This window comes from Heterocephalus glaber, unplaced genomic scaffold (assembly GCF_053883595.1).
Source record: "Heterocephalus glaber isolate CG9 unplaced genomic scaffold, H.glaber_assembly_v1.0 deba00001481, whole genome shotgun sequence".
Taxonomy (NCBI): Eukaryota; Metazoa; Chordata; class Mammalia; order Rodentia; family Bathyergidae; genus Heterocephalus; species Heterocephalus glaber.
The window spans coordinates 35,089,987-35,111,689 of record NW_028258317.1 but is presented as its reverse complement, the minus strand read 5'-3'; the positions used below and the strand labels follow the sequence as shown (position 1 = coordinate 35,111,689).

At 36.0% G+C, this 21,703-nt stretch overlaps 1 protein-coding gene across 12 annotated transcripts in view; it reads left to right on the top strand.

Annotated features, from left to right (window-relative positions):
• Positions 1–21,703, top strand: part of Cntln (centlein) — a 553,090-nt gene that overhangs the window by 67,745 nt on the left and 463,642 nt on the right. For 6 of the 12 annotated variants that reach the window (XR_015440059.1, XM_087183859.1, XM_087183858.1 and 3 more), the window contains exons 1-2: positions 4,529–4,924; positions 11,296–11,384. Coding sequence is in view for 11 of the 12 variants with exons in the window: in XM_087183859.1 (XP_087039985.1) it covers positions 4,583–4,924; positions 11,296–11,384 (431 nt within the window). In the remaining variant the exon portion in view is untranslated. The other 6 variants (XM_087183865.1, XM_087183867.1, XM_087183862.1 and 3 more) reach the window with 6 other exon arrangements.

Here is a 21,703-nt window from a genome sequence, read left to right as displayed (position 1 = left end):
GGTGAGGCAGAATCTCCATGGTGGAAGAGCTTGGTGGAGCTGAAAGCTGTTTACCTCATGGCAAGCGGGGAGCAGAGACAAAAAGAACAAGGACAGGACCAGGAACAAGACATACCCTTTCAGGGTACACCCCCTAACAACCTACTTCCTTCGATTAAGCCTTACTCCTGCTGTGTTCACCACCTCCAATTCCATTAAATTATGAACTCATTGTTCCAGAATGGCGGAAAGAAATGTAAGGAGACACAGAAGTTGGGTAAAAAAAACAAAGCCTTTACTAGGTAGTGAGGGGGACCGCCAGAAACTCGTGTGATTAATGTTCGCCCTGTCCTTTGTTTTAACATTTCCTTTTATATCTTCTCTTAGCCATTACCTTATTTCTGGTGGTCTTAGTAAAATTACTGTTTCTCTTTTACAACTAGTTCCTGTTAATGGTTATAGTCACAGACATATAACAAACAGATGGTGCCTAAAACACATACATTGTAAACTACCCAAACATTTCTACTTTGCTTTTCTCCAGGTTAAATGTTATCTACAGTTAGGTTACAGGTCAAAGGTTCAGTTAGCCATCACCTTAAGCAATAAGAGTTATGGGAAAGGTAAATCTTAAAGGAATGTATCACTTATTTTACTTCAGCTACCTTAATAACTAACCTATAGTTTAAATTTTCTCTATCATCATAACAACAGAGATTAGCACTTTTAAAAGTTTGAACAAACAATTGAATAGGAGAAATACTGTTGATTGTACTTTTAAAATTCAGGTTGCAGTACAGAACTTTAACTTATTTTTGTGAGATAGAAGTGTTCATATTCAACATTTCATATATTTCTATTGTTTCAATAAAGAATACAAAAAAGAATTCCCTATGTACATATCTAGAAATGTGCATGTTTCTTTTTTCTTTTTTTTTTTGCACCGGGGATCGAACTTGGGTCCTTGTGCTTGTGCAGCAGGTGGCAAAACCACTGAGCTAAATCCCCAGCCCAAATTTTTTGTTTTTTTTTTGGTACCGGAGATCGAACTCGGGTCCTTGTGCTTAAAAATTGTCTTCCAGTAAAGAATTCATGCAACTCAATGACAAAAAACCCCCTAATTTCAAAGTGGTCAAAGGATTTGAGATATTTCTCCAAAGAGGATAAATAAATCCAATAAGTACATGAAATGATGTTTAGTCATTGGGGAAATGCAAATCAAAAACATAATACCATAAACACTCACTAGGTAGGCTTAAAAAAATATCACAAGAAGAAACAAGTGACAGCAAAGATGTTGAGAAATTGGAACTCATAGACAAGGTATGATTGAAAAACACAGTGAATGTTTAAATCTTCAAAAGTTATTACAGTAAAAGATACACTGCCATTAATCCTTTTCTAAAGACTCCACCCTCGCTTGGAATACACATCATCATCAACACTGCCACTTTATGAAGTTATTCTCAAAGTCCTCTTTTTTGTCTTTAGTTGTGCTGCTGTGGCTGTTTGATATCTGAATAGATTAAAAACATTTACCTTTCATGATCATTTTGACTTTTGGGAAGATCTAGAAGTCAAACAGTGTGACACCAAAGAGGCCTAGAACTGCTTCAGAAAGCCAGGCATGGGGTGCACACCTGTACTCCTAGCTGATACAGGAAATCACTGGAGTTTGAAGTCAGCCTGGGCTACACAGTGAGTTCAAGGTCAGCTTGCACTATATAGAGAGACTCTGTCCAAAAGACAAAACAAAACACCAAAAAACCTCCAACAACAACCCCAAACAAAAAACATTAACAAAACCCAACTACAGAAAACCCCAAACCACTCAAAATTAAAAAACAAAATCAAAGCAGCCAAAATGCTGGGATACATGTGTTCAGAGGATGAATATAGTATTTTTGAAGGGGACTAGTGGAGAGGTATCCTTCACTGTAAAAAAATGTTTTACATTTAAACTTTCATCATATATTTTTTAATCACCCCTTTTACATTGCTGATGAGAATGTAAAACAATATAGCCACTGTAGAAAACAGTTTGTTGGTTCCTTAAGTTAACCATAGAATTACTTAAATGCCCTAGCAATTCCACTCATAGGGTATATACACACAAAATATTGAAATAGGTGTCTAAAAAATCCTATACATGCATATTTATAGCAGTTCTGTTCACAATAAGCAAAAGGTGGAAACAACCATTATATCTGTTAACTCACGGATGGATAAACAAAATGTGCTATACAATGAAATATTATTAGTAAAGAATCAAGTAATGATACATGCTATAGCATAGTTGAATCTTGAAAAGTTTTGCTAAATAAAAGAAAGTAAACATAAAAGCCTACATATTGTATGGTATTATTTATACAAAATATCTAGAGTAGACAATTCTGCAGAGACAGAAAGAAGTAGTTGCCTAGTGTTTTTGGGAAGGAGAATGTTGAGTGATTATTGAGTATGGGGTTATTGTTTGGGGGTGATACAAGGTTCTGAAGCTAAATAGTGGTGATGGTTGCCTAATATAGTGAATGTATTAATGTCAATAAATAGTTCATTTGTAGCCATTGTAAATGACATATTTCATGGCTACAATGGTAAATTTTATGTTATATGCATTTTGTCACAATAAGAAGAAAATAAAAAATGCCTGGTGAAAAATTCAGGACATTATGATTTTTTAGGATATACGTATTATATATTGAAGTATACATAGTAGATATCATTGTTTTTTTTTTTTCCAGTACCAGGGATCAAACTTAGGACCTTGCACTTGCCAGGCAGGAGCAGCAAATCTCATTGCTACATCTGCAGCAGATCTCATTGCTTTTTAAAAGAATCTGTGATTAGAAGAAATGATGCCTTTTTGTGTGAGTAGCAGTCATAAAAATGTATGTTCATATTGATTTCAAGCCAAACATCTGAGTTATGTGGTTAGAGTTCCTAGTTTTAAAACCTGTGAATTTTCACATGATTGCAGATCTAATGTTGTATTTCAAATGATAGGGGGTACAGGAAAAGATCTGGCTTAGAGTTAAATGGAATTAAGTGGATTTAAATTCTATCTTTTCTAATACCAGATGTGGAACTTTAGCCAAGTTATAGACACCTCTTAAGTCCCACTTTCTTCACCATTAAAATGAAGATAATAACTACTTTAAAGTGATATAAGAATTGAGTGAATTCGGGCCAGGGATTTAGCTCAGTGGTTCTGCCACCTGCCTTGCAAGTGCAAGGTCCCGAGTTCCGTACCAGAAAAAAAAAAAAAAAAAAAAAAGAAAGAAAAGAATTGAGTGAATTCATATATGAAAAGTACTTAGTAACTGGACTCAGAATAAGATAATGTTGTAGATGGTAGCTATTTCTAAGACAAGCTTACATGTACTTTTCCTAACAAAACCCTTTTATAATTTTGCTTGGTATTCACTTTCAGTGGAAAAGAAGCCCGCTTATCTTGTCTTAACCAGATGCTAACTGGAAGTCTGTCTTCTGGCATGCTATATTCTTTCCTCGATGATTTTGAAGTAATCAGTTAAAGTGGTCCCTTCCCTATTCCACTGTCCCTTGGTCCTCACCTCAAATCTTCTCCAAGCATTCTGGAACACTTTAGGGGTCAGGGAAGGGCAGATACAGCTTTCTGCAAAAACTCTGGTACCAGCTCAATGTGCATCTCCTTATTAATCCCAAGATCTTTTTAATGATAGAGAAAGGTGACTGCCTATCTGTAGTTTATAAAAAAAGCAAGAAGGGAGCAAAACAAACAAATGAGAATGAAAGATAAAAGCCGGTCTTGTTTCTTTTATCATGCTTGAAATTACTGATTTCAGATTGGTCCAAGGGTACAAACTGTTGGGAAATATAGGACACACTAGCTCTGATATCCAGGCCACGAATAAAGAAATTAAAGACTCAAAGGAAATCATGACTCTTGCAAAACAAAAGACAAAGGATGTAGGAAGGATCATAATTCAAATGGGAAACCTGCTTGATAGTCCCAGGTCAGCACAAGGCTTTCCAAGTCTCCTTGACATCAGTCAGCTGGATGTCAGCTCTGTACATAAGGCAGTTTTGCTAAGGGGTGAAGAAAACACTAAAGTATAAAACCTATTCCCCGATCTTCAAGGAGCTTACAACAGTGCTGGAAAGATTAGCCATGTAACTAACACTCCAGGGCGGTCAATGAAACGTGACAAATGAGTTGGCAGAGACCTTGAAGGAGGAGAAATTCACAGTTAAGGATCATTTGGGGCCGGAGGCTTGTCAAGAAAGGCTTTAAAAGGTGGAATGGAAGCTAAGCCCTAAGCGGAGGGTAGTTTTAGGCGGGGGAAAAAAAATCCCTGTTTTCCTTGAGGACTCAGAGCCAGTAAGTAAGGAACACTGCCCAACAGGGGTATCGCCTCCGGCCACTGCGCATGCGCATCCCTCGGCTCGCTCCCGGAGCGCAGCACTTGGGAATCGCTGGGAAGCCCGGGAGTTTAAGACGCCGCGCGCCAAGGCGGGAAAAGACTCGCGCATGCGCAGCGCGGCACTCTGGTTAGCCGGATGGGGACCGGGAGGTGGGGTTTCTGAGGGGGGAGCTGACCCGTTAGCTGCTCGGCCGGCCATGGCGGCGCACTCGCCGTCCTCCCCTCTCCTTTCGCCTCCGGGGCGACAGCTGGGCCCCCGGTCCCCGCGCGTCGGTCGGGGAGCTGACGTACACGCGGTGCGCAGCGAGGCCCCGAGTCCCGCCGGCGCGGCCTGGGAGGGCGCCGCGGGCAGCAGGGCGCAGTCTCGGCGGGGCAGCAGAGGGCCGGCGGGGGCAGGCCAGGCTGCGGCCCCGCTCCTCAACGCGCCCCGGGGCCGCGGCCGGCGGGAGGGCGGCTCGGTGGAGGAGGCGCTGGCGACGCGGACGCGGCTGCTGCGGGAGGAGCTGAGCGGCCTGAAGGAGGAGCTAGCCCTGTGTCAGGTACCGCGGGCGTCGCCGCCGCCCCTCTGCGGCCGCGCGCGGGATGGCGCCCTGCGCCTGGTCTTCCCGCCGTGCGCTCGGGCCGGCGAGGCCCCTGTCCGCAGCCTCCATGCCCGCACCCGCCCGCGGAAGGGGCTGTCTCGTGTCCCCGCGGCCCAGGACTCGAGATGGAGCGGAGGCCGCGCACGCTGTCACAGTCCAGCCACGAAGTACCTACCCTGCCTCGAATTTTCAAACGCACCCTTGCCGTTCTTTCACGCTCGAACTTCAGTTGTAAACACAGACTCATAATTTTGGGGGAGACTGGGGCTGGGAATTTAAACACACAACAGATGATGCTGGCAAACCAAATAGTAATTCCATAGTCCTTGAGTGAGAAAATCTCACCGTAATGCGATTCTGTCGGTGAAAAGCATTTGCTAAATCAGTTGCCCTAACATCACTTTCCTTTTATTTAAAGAGTTTGTATACTATGGATGAGCCGACACAGATTTAATTCATAGAGATTTAATTCTCCTTGAGTTCTGCCTCCTTACCAACTTTTCAAGGGATTAGGAGATTAAATGTAGGGAACTCCCGCAACAATAGTTGCTGTCCAATTTAGGAACTGCTGAACAACAAGGCAACTACAGTATCAGCTCAAGTTAATAAAACAATTTGTGAAATTCATTCTTCTTGCAATTTGTTTTGTTGGGTTATTTTGCCCCTTTTGTAAGTCCTTGTTGATTGGATCAGGGTCTAAGAGGACAATCTTGTTTAATTTGCTTAAACAAGTTGGGGAAGCATTGTGTGACTGGCCTCTTCATTTTTCCCATTCTGTTTTTCACTGGTTAAGGAGCAAAGGGTTGAAGACTGATGAACTAAAACGTATTTTCTCCTGCAGACCCCACCGTGGTTAAAGATGTGAACTCATGATAAAGCCTTTGATGAAGTCATAATCTAAGATATTATTTGCCCAAGTTTTCTACACTTTCTACCTTTCTGCTCCATAGTTAGGATCTTAGCTGGGGAAGGAGCTGAAACATTTACTTTTATGACTAACTTGATTAAGGAAGTCTATCTGTGGAAAACAGCCTGGTGAACTTCTTCCCTTCAGTCTGTTCACTATTAGATTCTTTAAAAATGTGGCTCCCGACAAGACGTTAGGCTTTTTGACCTTGGATATATCTGGATTAGGAAGATGATTGCAATACTGTAGCAAATGTAAAAGTATTGAGATGGTCATAATTAACTTAGAAATAAGATTCTTGTGACTTACATTGTTAGGTGATCATAAGCATTCCAGTAATGTGAAATGAGGTTGATCATATTCCACACCATAAAACTTTAGTCGGTTCAGATTCTTGCTCTTAGGAAAACTTGAGAAAATTATTGAACTCCCAATTGTTTTGTAAAAAAGCATTTAAATAAACACTTTTGCAAGTTTTTTTATTCCTTCTTCCACTGTTTTTCAGCTAGAAATCACCTGAGAATACATAGTATTAAAAGTGCTAGAGTTTGCAACCAAAGCTAACAAATTCATTTTATATCTCAACATAGTAAGAAAACATACACACATAATTTCAGAAAGAATATTTATCCTGTTTAGTGAACTTTGGTATTTTCTTTGCAATTCTTTTTTAAAAAAGTGCTGTTGAGGTTTGCAACACTCTGGTAGAACACTTGCCTAGCATGAGCTGGGCCTAGGGTTCAAACCCAGCACCACTAAATAAATAAGAGAGTGTTATTCAGGTCTAAATTCACTTCATAACTCTGTAATGTGTCAAACACTTTGGGAAACAACTCTGCTGATTAGTCTGTTATATGTAATAACTTCATTTAAGTTAGTTTTTTCTCATATTATGGGAACTCAGTTTTATGTGATTGGTAAAGAAAAAGCTTGTATGGTTCTGTGTATCATTTGACTCCTTTGAAGTGTTTCAGAATAAGTGTAATAAAAATGTTTTTCTTAATATGAACATCTCATCCTATTCTATATGATTGTATTACCTAATTAAACCTGTTTTTTCAGAAGACCCTGAAATTATCAAGAAAACTACACACGCTTAGCTATAGAAAAGGTGATTAATTTCAGTGTGGGAAGAAAAGCTGTGTATTAACACTTTCTGAGGATAGTAGTTTAGCTTCCAAATGTAGCTTTTCTCAATGAATTTTCAAGGATGTGCCAAAGGTTAATTCTGAGTACATGACATTTATGCCTTATTTCATTGATTCAGAATGTAGTTCCATCAATATTAATTGTGTCTTTCAAGAATGTATTCAGTTTGTGACAAAAGATGCTGGGAGTATGTGTATATGCACATTTACTACCATTTGTAGAATACCAGCTGAGAAAAAGTGTTTATAAAACTTGTTTTATTTTTTGGTAGCAGCTAGTAATACTTATTAAACCTGTAAACCAATTTCAGGTAAAAAAAAACAGAGCATTTAGATAAAATACATGTTAATTATGAAATTTAAAAATGAAACTATCTTTTTAGAAGCAGATAATATTAAGGATATATTATGAGTGGGGCGAGGGATTTAGCTCAGTGGCACCGTGCCTGCCTCACAAGCGCAAAGTCCTGAGTTCGAACTCTGGTACCAAACAAAAACAAACCCCCCCCCAAAATGTATATATATAATGAGAGAATTAAACCAGTTTTATGCTAGAAATTTAGATGTGTTGAAAGAAATACGAATTTGTGAATGTTTTCTACAGATTCCTCCCATAGTTAGCTGTATCCTAATAGCTGAATCTTTCTGTGCAATTTTTAAAATGATAATTTGCTAAATGGATACTTTGTGTTATATTTCAAATAATCTCCTCTGTGGCTTTCCTTGAATTCTGATAGGCAAATTGTTTAAATGTAGGAAATAGTTTTTGGATGTAGAGGTAAATTGAAGGCCTCCTATGTTTCCAACACTCATCCAAGTGTCTGGAGTATAAGTACCTAGTGAAAAAAGGCAGTTTGGGGATATCTGTGCTTGTATATAGATGATGTTTATTTTTATTGAAGCTGATAAGTAAAAGAAAAATCACATCTACCTTTAAGGAAATGCAGAACCAAATCACCTATCCTTTAATCAGCTGTTTCATATAATGAGTTTAATAAACATTGTGAGAAAGGTTAGGAATTTTTATTTCAATTTAAAATTATTTGGCTCTGGAAATTTTATAGTGAGAATAAAGAATTGTACAACAAGTAATTGTTCAAGGTTTTTATTTCTAATTTTTTAAAAAAGAACATCTTTATCCAAAAGAAGGGAAATATAATAGTGTGGTTGGCATTTATTAGCTTTCTTGTTTAATAATGTCTGGAATAGTTTGGAAACTAATTCTGTGATTTTTTGGGGGGCGTGTAATTTATTTATTTTTGTATGTAAGTCTTCTGCATGTGGATATACAGTTTTCCCAGCATCATTTGTTAAAAAAACCAACCAACTTTTTCAACAGCATATACTTTTGGCCCCTTTGTCAAAAATCAGATGGCTCGCAAGGTCCTGAGTTCGATCCCTTGTACCAAAAAAAAAATCAGATGGCTGTAGGTGTGTGGGGTTGTTTCTGTGTCTTCTGTTCCATAGGTCTATTTGTCTATTTTTCTGCCAATATCATGTTTTCGTTTCTATGACTTTCTAGTGTAAATTGAAATCCAGTGTTCTTTTTGCTCAAGATTGCTTTGCTTATTCTGTCTTTTCTGATTCCACATGAATTTTAAATTTGCTTTTTCCTAGCTCTATGAAGAATTTTAATAGGAAATTACATTGAATCTGTAGATCACTTTTGGAAATATGGCCATTTTAACAATATTCTGTCCATCTATGAATAAGGAAGGACTTCCCATTGTCTAATGTCTTCAGTTTCTTCAGAGTTTTATAATTTTCATTGTAGAGGTCTTTCACCCTTTGGTTAGGTTAACTCCTAGGTATTTAAATTTTTTTTCATGTTGTGAATGGAATTGTCTTCCTGATTTCTTCATGGGTTTATTGTTGGGGTACAGGAGCCCTATTGATTTTCCTTTTTAGTAATTAGAGGTATAGTCCACTTTGAAGATAATACAGCATTTGAATAATTAAAATACTCACAAAACTATGACTTAGCTCCACAACCCATTTGTGCCTTTTATTTCTCATCAAGGAACTTATTTTTTTTCCACATTACTAGACCTAATGTACAGCATGATGGTTATAGTTAATAACAGTGTATTGTACCCTTGAAAATTGGTGAGAGAATAGATTTTTAAGTTTTCTCACCACAAAGATTTTTATATGAGGTAATAGATATGTTAATTAGCTTGATGTAGCCATTCCACTAAATATATCATATCTATATTATGTGTACTATAAATATATACAATGTTTGTCAACTAAGAAATAATAGATTCTAGAAGAAAAAAATGGATATATTTTAAATCTTGGAATAGAGATGGCCTTTACAACTTGTACATAAAATCCATAAATCATAATGGAAAAGGGGCTGGGGATTTAACTCAGTGGTTCTGCCGCTTGCCTCGCAAGTGCAAGGACCTGAGTTCGATTCCTGGTACCCCCCCAAAAAAACCCATAATGGAAAAGATGGATACATTTGAATACATACAATTAATAACTTTTCAAGAAAATCCTCAGTGTAAATAGAGTTAAATAAGCAGCAGTGAACTGGGAGAAAGTCCTTATAAACCATTTGGTAGTCATAAGTCTAATTTTAAGATTTCCTCTAAGCTCCAACAACACTTTGTATATTTCACTGGCAGAATTTAAATCACATAGCTACAAGATAACAGCGGCCATAGTGATAGTTGGCAAATAGACAAAATGGTTTCTGTAAGAGAATGGATGGTGGAGACAGATACAAATTGTGGTATCTACTGCACAAGTAAACTCAACCAGCTATAGGACTAATAAATGGAGTTTTCCAGAAAAAAAAAAAAGCCAGAAACAAACACTGTATGGGGTTATCAAAGACATGTATTTTGTTAGCTCTAGTAAATACAGTAGCTAGGGAAGACCTCTCTTGAGATAGTGGTATTTAAGCAGGCATGAATGAAGTAAAGGCATAATCCATATAAAAACCTAGTAAACAGTAATTATGTACAGAGGTCCTAGTTCAAGTAGAGCATCAAAATCTGTGTGAACAAAGAGGGACAGATGAGATTGTATGCGGCCAGTTTATGTAGGGTTTTGTAGTCTTGTTAAAGAGTTTGGATTATTTCCTAATCTAATGGGAACCCTTTGGAAAGTTTTGAGCTATAAGATTACAGACTGTCAGCTTGGCAAGAGTTGAAATTAACTTGGACTAAGGTAAGAGTAGTTACATTGATAAGAGTGGTCAGAATTGGGATATATTTTGCAGATAAAGCCATTTCTTATGGTTTGGATATGAAGTGTGAGGAAAAGAGCAACCAAGATTAACTCCTACATTTTAGGTCTTTCGACTAATGAGTAGATATTGGTACCATTTTCTGAGATGCAGAGAGGCAGGTTTGTGAGAGGGAAGGAATCAAGATTTTACTTTAGATAAGTTCTAACTTTAAGTTATTATTAGAGAATTGGCATGTAGGCAATTGGAGATAGAAGTCTGGACCAATCAGTAGAGGAAACATCTAGAGATAGAAATGTGGAGGTCTCAGTGAAAAATTAATGTGTAAAATCATGGGACTGGTATGTGGTCAGCCAGGACAGTGTTTTTCAACCTTGAGTACACAGATTCATGTGAGGAGCTTTCAGAAAATACTGTGAAGATGCTTGGATCTTAATTGAGACTAAATCTGAATTTCTAGGTTATCACTTTTTTAAAAGCTCCCCCAAATTGATTCCTAACTGTCAGTAAGAGTTAATAATAACTGATATAGGGAATAAGGACCAAAATTGTCCAATGTCCATTGGGTTGTTTTTTTTTGGTACCAGGGATCGAACTCGGGTCCATCCGCTTGTGAGGCAGGTGACAGAACCACTGAGCTACATCCCTGGCCCCATTGGATTTTTTTTTAACATAATGGTGGAGAGGGAAATCTTATTAGAAGACGTAAAGTGAATGGGAGGTGAGAAAGTGGAGACAGTTATGCTAGGCAGCTCTTTTACGGAATTTGCTCAAAGGAGGAGCTGAAAAGTGGAGCAATAGTTGCAGGGCAATTTCCTTTTTAAACAAATTCACCTTGATATTCAATATTTCAACATTTGTACCCCAAAATTGTGGGTAGTAGAAACATTAAAACTAAATACAGGTTACCAGTGTTAGAACTTTTTCAAATAAAGCTTTCCTACTATACCTTTAAAGAATTCATTGTAAAAGAAGGGATCAAGTAATTGTGTTTTAAAAATTTTTAAAAATTTAATGTAATGGCTTTGATATTGCTACCAAGCAATGGACTTAACATAGCTTTCATTTCTTTAAGGCTGATAAAGAATTTGTATGGTCTTTGTGGAAACGTCTCCAAGTGACAAGCCCTGATCTCACACATGCTGTCAGTTTGGTTGTGGAAAGGTGAGCTCCCAAATTATTTTTCATGAGTATTTGGTTTGTTAAATGTGTTTATCTTCAAAATTAAAATTTGTCATTAATACCCTAAAGAAATTAATTTGATTTCCAAATGAATGTGGAACAGAATATGATATTTATTGGATTTATTGCAAGAGGTGGTAATTCACCAAGTGCAGGCAGGCCCCATCTCCTCATATTCTGATGTATTCGTAGAGTTTGCAGGTAAGAGAAAACAATGGCTTAGACACAGTGTGAAAGGGTGTGTATATGTGTGTATGTGTTTGTATTAATCTGTTACAGCTTGGTTTTAAAAATTGGAGAAGTCCCTATTGTTTGGCTTTTTACTCCATAAACTGCCCCTCCAGGCAACTTCTTAGGCTGAACCCACTTTTCCCTTAAAATAATTGCATTGTGTACTTGAAAGCTTTGGGATGACCTTGCCAAATTAACTAAGTGTTCTGGAATAGGTTGAGCATTTTACTTATATGCTATATTATCCTTAGAGGATGCCCAGTCATTTAACTATAGGTTATTGGGCCTTTCCTTGGTCATTAAAAACAGTGTTGTTAGGCACTCCTTATCAGACATTTGGTGTACACTAGTTCCATGCCCACTAGCATAACAGTTAAAACAATTACTTTCCTATTAAATGGATTCGATTGTATTTCCTAAATGAGAAGCTAAGTTTATGGATACCTTTTCCTTTCCCTTTTGCCTTTATTGGAATCATTTTTGATAACTTAATCTAAATTCATCTTTGGAGTTTCAAGCCCTGAATATTATCATTCTAATATTGTTTGAAGTTTGACTTTTTAAAAATCTACGATAACATACCTGAATATATCTAATTTTACTCTCTTTGATTGTTGTGGACTATTAAAATGTTGTAATCAGTTTTTATTCATGTTGCTTGTATGTCTTATTCATCAGTTTTTTTCCTTTTGATGATCAGGACTAAGTCTTTAGTTGAAGCACCCTTGTTACTTCCTGAATCATCTATGAGATGAAATGTGATAAGTCTCACTCTATTTTTTTATGAATCAGAGTAAGCCTTCTAGTGGAGGGACTTCATGTGTCGTTTCTGTGCTCCTTTCTTTATCTTCCTCTCTTTTTATTATTTTTTCAACTTTAAAAAATTATCCTCCTCTGCTTTCTCTGCTAATGGATTATTTTGAAGTAAACCCCAGACATACTATTTTACCTCTAATTACTTTAGTGTTTACAGTCATTCTATTTATTAATAATAGTTATGTTCTATAAAATCTTTGGAAATACTGAATTAGCAAACACTGAGCCATTACTCCTAGGGGAAATCAAGGGTTAGGTTCTCGTGAGTCTTTGGTCACAACAGTTTTGTCAAGAGATCAACACTTAGCCATGTTTTATGTGTGTTTCTGTTTAAAAATACCTTACTTACTATTTATTTATTGTTGATTGATTAATATTGAACTTATGGGCAATAGCACTGTAACTCAAACTTTACTAAGTTTATGTAACACACTCTGTTCCCTATGCTACAAAACAGCCACCTTTCACTTAGGAACAATAGAAAGCAGTTCTGTAATGATCCTTTTAAATATCAACAAAAAGTACAGAAATATGTAAAATGTGGTATTGCGTAGGTCATGAAAAGGACACATGTGTTTACAGTATGACAGTTGTAACAAGAAGGCAGTGTCACTTTATTTGACCCAAGTTGGGAACAGATAGATAAGGTGGCTCAAATTTTTTGCAAGATTGTTCATACCTGCAGATGACTGCAAATATTGGTTTTGTTGTTAAAAATAAATTTTAGGGTAGGCAAGTTCACAGATTCTGAATCTGTAAATAAGGATCAAATATCTCTAAAAAATAAGGGCTTTAAAAAAACAATATAATTTTCATACTTAGAAATCTATTTTCTATTTTGGTTAAATGTTGTGGATAGTCATATTTTCTGATTCTTTGCATGCTTTATAATTTTTTCTTGAAAAGTAGACATTTTAGGTTTATAGTAGATCTGGTTACTAGTCTTCTCCCTCACACCCACACCTACGTTTGTTATTGTTATTTCCTTTTTCTTTTTTTTCAGTACTGAGGATCAAACTCAGGACCTTATGTTTGTGAGGCAGGCACAGTGCCACTGAGCTAAATCCCTAGCCCTGTTTCCTTATTTATTTGCTGTATTTTAGTGAAGTCTTTTTTTGTAAACCGGGATTGAATTGAGGACCTTGGGCTTGTGAGGCAGGCTTGGTGCACTGAGCTAAATCCCCAGCCCTAGTGAAGTCTGTTTTACCTTCTCACTGTATTAAGAGTCTGATGTTGCTCTTAAGGCAGGTACAAATTTGAGTGTGCCCACAGTTACCCTGGCATGACAGTATTTTTGGCAGGGCTCTCTTCTTTTTTCTGACTACACTTGGTTGTTAAACTCCACTAATTGCCTGTGGCTCTTTGCTCAATTATTTCAAAGATGCCTTAAGGCATAAATTGTTCTATAAACCAATACATTGAATTTGTGACTCTTTTGACATTTCACCATCAGTGTTTGATATTTTTTCCAACCTGGAAGAGGCTCCTATCTCTTACAAACTACTGAAACTAATTGGTCTGTGGAAGGGAGACTATATCCTGATATCCTTAGTTTGCCTCCACTTTTGTGGAACCATTGTGTCACAAGCAGGAATAAAGGCTTTTAAGTCTCAGTGTGCTGTGCCCAAAGTAGAGACTAGTCCATCAATTTTGGGATGGTAGAAGAATGGATTCTGTCTCTTTCAACTGCCCTTGAATTGTACTTGGCTTCAGTGATAGTCAGCTGGAATAGGATATGATATGCTAATAGTCTTACAGAGGGGAGCTGGAAGGGGCATACAGAGAAGGAGTCTTGTGTTCTTGGCTGCAAATCTCTGGAGTAGAGTCTCTCCCCTCTTGAGCTGGAAGGGTACAAGGAGGGAGTTATCTTGGTTCAAATACCATAGACACTTGCCTTTCTTAGTGAATTTTCATAGGTTTTCTTAAATAGACATTGTTTTCTATGGGTTTGTCCTTAGGATCATTTCCAGAGGATTTAGGTAGTTTTCTTATTATTTTTTATAATTTTCACCAGTTTCATTGGGGGATGAATTGGGGAACTTTTTACACTGTCATTCCTAAAGTTCGTTTCTCAATGTTTGGAGCAATTGTTTTTCCAGCAATAGAAAACTTATACACTGGATCAAAAGAGACACGTAATTGCAGTTGTGATAGGTACTACCAAAGCACCAGCTTAAGAAGTTGTACCAATTTATATTTCCGGCAGCAGTGTAAGAAGCTACTTGCTTTCTCCACACACTGGACATCATATTATCTTTAAACTTTTAATTTTGCTCATCTGAAATGTAAATAGTGATATTCTGAAATAGTTTTCACTTGTATTTATATGAATGAAGTCTGAGTCATTTTATATTATTATCTGTGGACTTTTTCTTTTATATATCTCTCTGTATTCATTGCTTTTGGCATTTCTAATTCTTATGGTCCCATTGAAACTATGTATATGTAAATGTATAGAACTTACGGGGTTTCCTTTGAGTTATTTTGCTACCTAACTTTCATTATCATAGACAGACTATTTTCTTCTTTTTCTCTGAATTTCACATTTTGAAGGGTAATCTTTGATACCTTTTGGTCTCTTTGTGAACAGAAAATCAATTCCCACGTTAAGTCACTTTCTCTTTTGCAGTGTCACTCAAATGCAGTAATTCCGTCATGTCCTTAACTTCCAAATCCTCTATCTTGGCTCCTAGTATCTTACCTCTGAACATCGTATTGATTTCTTTTTCAAAATCAGTTCTATTTTACATCTTTTCTTTGAGACAAAGCAAGATGTAAGACACCAAAGAAAATTATTTGTAAAATTCAGACTAAAGGTAGCCAATAAAAATTCTAGGACTTTCTTAATGGATATCAAGAGGAAACTTGTAGTTTTTAGGCATGGATCCCTAGTGAATACTAAAGTTACAAAGAAACCACACTCTGAGATTTGGATATACATGGCCATATTTAAAAGAGATGTCTGTGTTAACCTTTATAAATTCAAAAGGTATCAGTTAAGTGTAATCTAATTGTCAAACATTGTGCGAAAAGTTAGAGCTTATGAGCGAGTACCAGCTAGAGGGAAAAACATTTATAAAAAGAAAAGAATTTTAATAGAAATTGATATGTATTATGATAAGGATATTTATAATAATAGAGTTATTTTTCCTTGATCTCTGGGTAAAGATATAAAAATGTTCTCATTAGTTCTATTTTAAATAGAATTTATTGCAAATGAAATTTTGATTTTCCTGATAGAATATCACACAAATAGGAAAAGATTTGTATATTTTTTATGAATTTATTTGTAGAAAATACTATTTTCTTGTGAGTTACAGATATTTGAATGTATTTGTGTTTTTGAGTTTTATAAACTATTGCTGCTAAAAACACATTTTGGGTATACATTTGTTTATTAGCTCTATAAATTTACTTTTTTGCTATTACTTATAAACTCTCACTTCCTATTATTAGTGTCAAAGAGTGCAACTACTATATTTTACCTTTGAATGCCTAAGAGAACATTGCAGGAGGTGGTAGTAATAAACATGGAAGAAACAATATGGAGTTCTGTAGAATATGAATATATTAGGATGCATAGGATCTTGATTTGTTCATCTTTTTCTTGGTAACCTTTGATACATTTTGGTCCCTCTGTGGACAGAAAATCAATTCCCAAGTTCAGTCACTTTCTCTTTTGCAGTGTCACTCAAATTCAGTAATTCCTTCATATCCTTAATTTCTAAATCCTCTTATCTTGGCTGTTAGTATCTTACCTCTGAACATTGTATTGATTTTTTTTTTCAAAATCATTTATTTATTTTGTATCTTTTCTTTAAGACAAAGCAACGTATCAATGTTTAATATCTTTGGGTTAAATACAAACTATCTTGGATTTTAAAATTAATAATTATAGTGTTTTGTCTATCGAAATATTTTGAGTTTAGAGAAGAATAATTGAAACTGCTATTATTTTGCTTATAAAAATTGTGTTTTGTAGAGTTATCCAGCAGTATGCTGTCCTGAATTTTATGTAGCTCTGCTTTAAGGTATTGCAGCTAGTAATTATTCTGTTGTGATAGAGAATCCCAGGAAGTGAATTACTGTGTTTGTTTGATGCTGCTAATCTAGCCAGAGTTGGATAGGTAATTGTTTAAATCATTTTGATTTTTTAAACAGTTGCTAGAGTTGTTCTGTCCTTTTGTGTATTGCTTTCTGTTTTTTCTTTTCTAGCTATTTGACATCTATTTGCATTAGGGCAGTGATTTGACATATGGTCTGTCTGAAGATCTTTTTTGATGAACAAATGTAAGGATGATGGTGCCAGGCTGTAAATAATCCTTGTGTTATATATTTATTTATTTTTCCTTGTGTTATTTTTTAATTGAGAACAACTTAATACTTATCTTGCATTATTTTATGGCCAACCAGTAACAAGAAATTCATAGTTGAACATTTTGAATGTTTCTATACTTTGTTATGCACCACCTTCACCAGAGATACTCTTAAGCTCTGTGGGTAGAAGATAGTAACGTATAAGGAGAACTGGAATATTGTCTTTAAGGAATCAGCAAAAGTTCTTGAGGCCAATATTAAATGTATAATTGTGGGAAAAATATATTGTAAAGGTGCTGTTAAATTTAAAGGTTTTCAAATAATGAAAATTATGGCAGTATCTGAAACATCGATTCCAACTTTTTTTTTTACTTATTGATGGAGGAGGAATTTATAGATGAGTCTTTTTTTATGAGCTTTAGGTCTCTTTCAAGGGTATAGCTAATTCTTTCTGTATCTGGATATTTCACTGAATTGTTGCATTTGCATTACTTGTTAATTCTCTTGAGGATGGATAGACGGAGGTGGGTTGGTAGGCAGGATGGCCCAGGATCATAGGGCACAGAACAGTTACCGTATATCATTAAACCAAAAACATTTCTTTTAAAAAATTTTTTATTAGTACTTGTTTGTCATACATGATGATCACATTCATAGAGGAGAATTTGTACATGTACATATATATCAATTATTTTTCCCATTCTACTCCCCTCCTTTCAATCACTCTTGCCTCCCCATTAAAAGCTTTGTTTCCATATTTTTTCCTTTCCATTCTCTCTTTTTAAAATCCCCTTTACCTTCTCTCCCTACCTCTTCTCCTTTCCCTTGTTTCCCTTCCCGTTTAAACAAGTTCTTCCTACGTCCCAGTATCTGTCTTCCATTTTGCTCCTTATTTACCCTTTAGGTTTCTCACACAAGAAAAACAACCCTGGAGCCAAAGTTATACTACATAGTTACCATGATAAAAACAGCATGATATACTGGCAAAGAAATGGACCCAATTATCAGTGGAACAGAATAGAAGATGAAGAAACAGTTCCAAGCATACTCAACTACTTTATCTTTGACAAAGGGACCAAACACCTTCACTGGAAGAAAGATAGCTTCTTTAATAAATGCTACTGGGAAAACTGGCTTTTCACATGCCAAAGATTAAAACTAGACCCATATCTCTCACCATGCACTAAACTAAAATTGAAATGGATTAAAGATTTAAATATTAAAACGGAAACATTTAATCTGCTAGAAGATCGAATAGGTAAAACTCTTGAAGACATAGGTGTAGGCAAAGACTTTATGAGCAGAACGCTGGTTGCACAGCAAATACTACAAAGAATAAAAAACGAGGATCACATTAAACTCAACAGCTTTTGCACAGTGAAAGAAACCACTGACAGTGAAGAGACAGCCTATAGATTCAGAGAAAATTTTACCAGCTACTCCTCAGGTAAAGAAATAACATCTAGAATATGTAAAGAACCTAAAAAAAATCAGACACCCAGATTTAAAGACCCAATCTAAAAATGAGCATCTGAAATGAATACACATTTCTCAGACGAAAAAGTACAAACAGCAAGTAAATATATGAAAAAAATGTTCAGCATCACTAGTTATTTGAGAAATGCAAATTAAAACAACTCTGAGATTCCATCTCACTCCAGAAGGAATGGCTATCATCTGGAAATCAACCAGTAACAAATGCTCGTAAAGCTGTGGGCAAAAAGGAACCCTTGTCCATTGTTGGTGGGAGGAGTGTAAATTGGTACAACCAGTATGAAAATCAGTACAGAGATTCCTCAAAAATCTAAAACTAGAGGTTGTGGGCCAGGGATTTAGCTCAGTGGTTCCAGTGCCTGCCTTGCGAGAGCAAGGTCCCAAGTTCGAACCCCGGTACCAAAAAACAAACAAACTAAAACTAGAGATTCTATATGACCTTTCTAGGTATCTTCCTGAAAGAGTTAAAAGCATTTTACTATGGTGATATAGGCATAACTATGTTTGTACCAGCACAGTTTATAGTAGCTAAATCTTGGAAATAGCCTATTTCCTGATCAGCAGATGAATGGATAAAGGAAACATGGTATTTATACACAATAGAGTACTACTCTGCTGTAAAGAAGGATCAACTTGAGACATTGAGGCAAATGGATGCATCTCAAAACCATAATCTTAAGTGAAATATATCAGACATACAAATTTAAATATCACATTGTTCCTCTTGTGTGAGAAACCCAAAGGGTAAATAAGGAGCAGAATGGAGGACAGATATTGGAATGTAGGAAGAATTTGAACGGGAAGGGGAACAAAGGATGGGTGAGGGTGAAGGGAAGGATGGGAACAGGGATTTTTAAAAAAAGGTGGGAATGGGGCTAGGGATTTAGCTCAGTGGTTCTGCCGGCTGCCTTGCAAGTGCAAGACCCGAGTTTGATCCCCAGTACCCATCCCCCCAAAAAGAGGGAATGGAAGGGGAAAAAACTGAAAGCTTTTATGAATGGGGAGAGGAAGAGCAATTGAAGGAGGGGAGAGAAATAAGGGGAAAAAAAGAAGAATTTAGACATATTATGTACAGGTACGAATTCCCAGTGATGCACGTGATCATTTTGTTTGGCAAATATGTACTAATAAAAAATTTTAAAAATTAAGCTTGTATTTTTGACGTTCACACTAGTTGTAAGAAACAATCCAAAGAAACTTGGTGTACTGTTTAATTGCATTCCTACAGTGATAACATTTTACAAAAGGACAGTACAATATGACCCCAGTATATTGATATTGATAACAGTTAATGCTAACAGTTCCTTCACCTCAGGTGTTGCTCTTTGTAGTTCGCTCTTCCATCACTACCTCTCAGACCTCACTTTGTCCTTAACTCCTGAAAAGTGTTAATTTGTTTTGTATTTTTATAATTTTTGCAATTTCAAAGTGTTACATAAATGGAATCACACATGTAACTTTTCAGTATAAATTTTTCATTCCGCATTATTCTCTGGAGATTAATACAAATTTTTGCATCAGTAGTTTGTTCATTATTATTGCTGAAGACTGTTTCATGGTATGGATGTGCCATCATTCATTTGTTGAAGATACCTGTATTGTTTGCAGTATATGATTATTAGGAATTAGATGCTTTGGACAGTTGTATATGTACTTTTTGTTGTGAATGTAAATTTTAATTTGTCTTGGGATAAATGACTAGGAGCAGAGTTGCTAGATTGTATGATAGTAACATGTTTAGCTTCTTAAGAAATTGCCAAACTTTTTCAGAATGTATATACCATTTTACATTCTCGCCAGCAATATCTGAGTGATTGCAGTTTATCTGTCACCAGCCTTCGGTATTGTCACCATGATTTCTTTTAGCCATTCTGCTGGTGTATATTGATACATAATTTTTGTTTTAATGTGCATTTATCGCAAAGCTAGTGATGCTGAATATCATTTCCTTTGCTCATTTGCCATCTGTATGTCTGCTTTGATGAAATATTTGTTCATGTCTTTTGTCTGTTTCCTATTGAAATTTTAATTATTGTTGGATCTTGACAGTTCCTTATCCTGAATACAAGTCATATGTCAGCTTTGCAAATATTTTCTGCTTGTGTTTCATCCTCTTAACATTGTTTTTTTGTAAAGCAAAATTAAAATTTTTGATGAGGTTCAAATTTTAAGTTTTCTTTTTGGAGTTTTACTTTTTCTTGTCAAATAGAGACCTTTTTTTGCTTAACTATAGGTCCTAAAAAATTTCCCTTATATTTTCTAAAAGTTCTATACTTTTGTGCTTTATAAGGAGAGACTTATGAGGGTTAAGATTCTTTTCTTTTTGTCTTTGGATATGTAGTTGTTTTATTTTTATTTTATTAGTACATGTTTACAGCAGTTTACAGTCCTCTTGGGGACTGTTTACATGTACATATTACAGTTTGTTTCTTTGTTTTTAAAAATCTCCTTTCCCTTCCATCCCTCTCCTACCCTCCTCCAATTCCCCATCCCATTTTTCACCCTTGTTGATATTATTAATCTTAGCTCATGTTATGGCATATGATATTTACATTAGTTGAGGTTATTAGGTTCCTGTGCATGGTATATCTTTATTCTACTTATTTACCCTTCCTCTCCTCCTCACCCCACACCCTTGTTTCCTTGGACCACTTCCCTATTGCAGGAGCTCCATCCCTTTGTCCCCTTCTAACCATCCTTTATCATTCTCTTTGTTTTTGCCTTGCCTCACGCAAATGAGAGATACTGCATGATATTTAAGCTTGTGTGTCTGGCTTATTTCACTGAACATTGTATTTTCCAAATGCATTCATTTTCTTACAGATGTGTTAAATGTGTCATTCTTTATAGCAAAGTAGTATTCCATTATATATAGATACCACATTTTCTTTATCCAGTCATCTGTTGACGAGTATACAGGCTGCTTCCTGAATTGTGCTGCTATAAACATTGGTATACATGTATTGTTGTACTATGATGACTTAAGCTCTTTGAGGAAGATATCTAACGGGGATAGCTGGGTCATTTGGAATTTCTAATTTCAATTCTTTGAGAAATCTCTGTACTGATTTCTATAATGAATAGTTGTACTAGTTAGTGTTCTCACCTTTTTCCACCACAGCCTTGCCCGCATTGTTATTGTCTGATTTGATTACCATTCTTTCTTGAGTGAGATAGAATCTTAGCATTATTTTAGTTTGTGTTTCTCCAGTAGCAAGAGGTCATGAACATTTTTTCATACATTTGTTGATTATTTGTATTTCTTCCTCTGTGAAGTTCTGTTCATTTCTCTTTTCCATTTCTTGAATGGGTCTTTAATTTGAAAATCTAAAGAAAACAATCCTAAAATTCATATGGAACCAGAAGAGACCCAGAATAGCAAAAACAATTTTGGACAACAAAAGTAAATTAGGAGGCATAGCAGTACCTGATTTCAAGCTGTA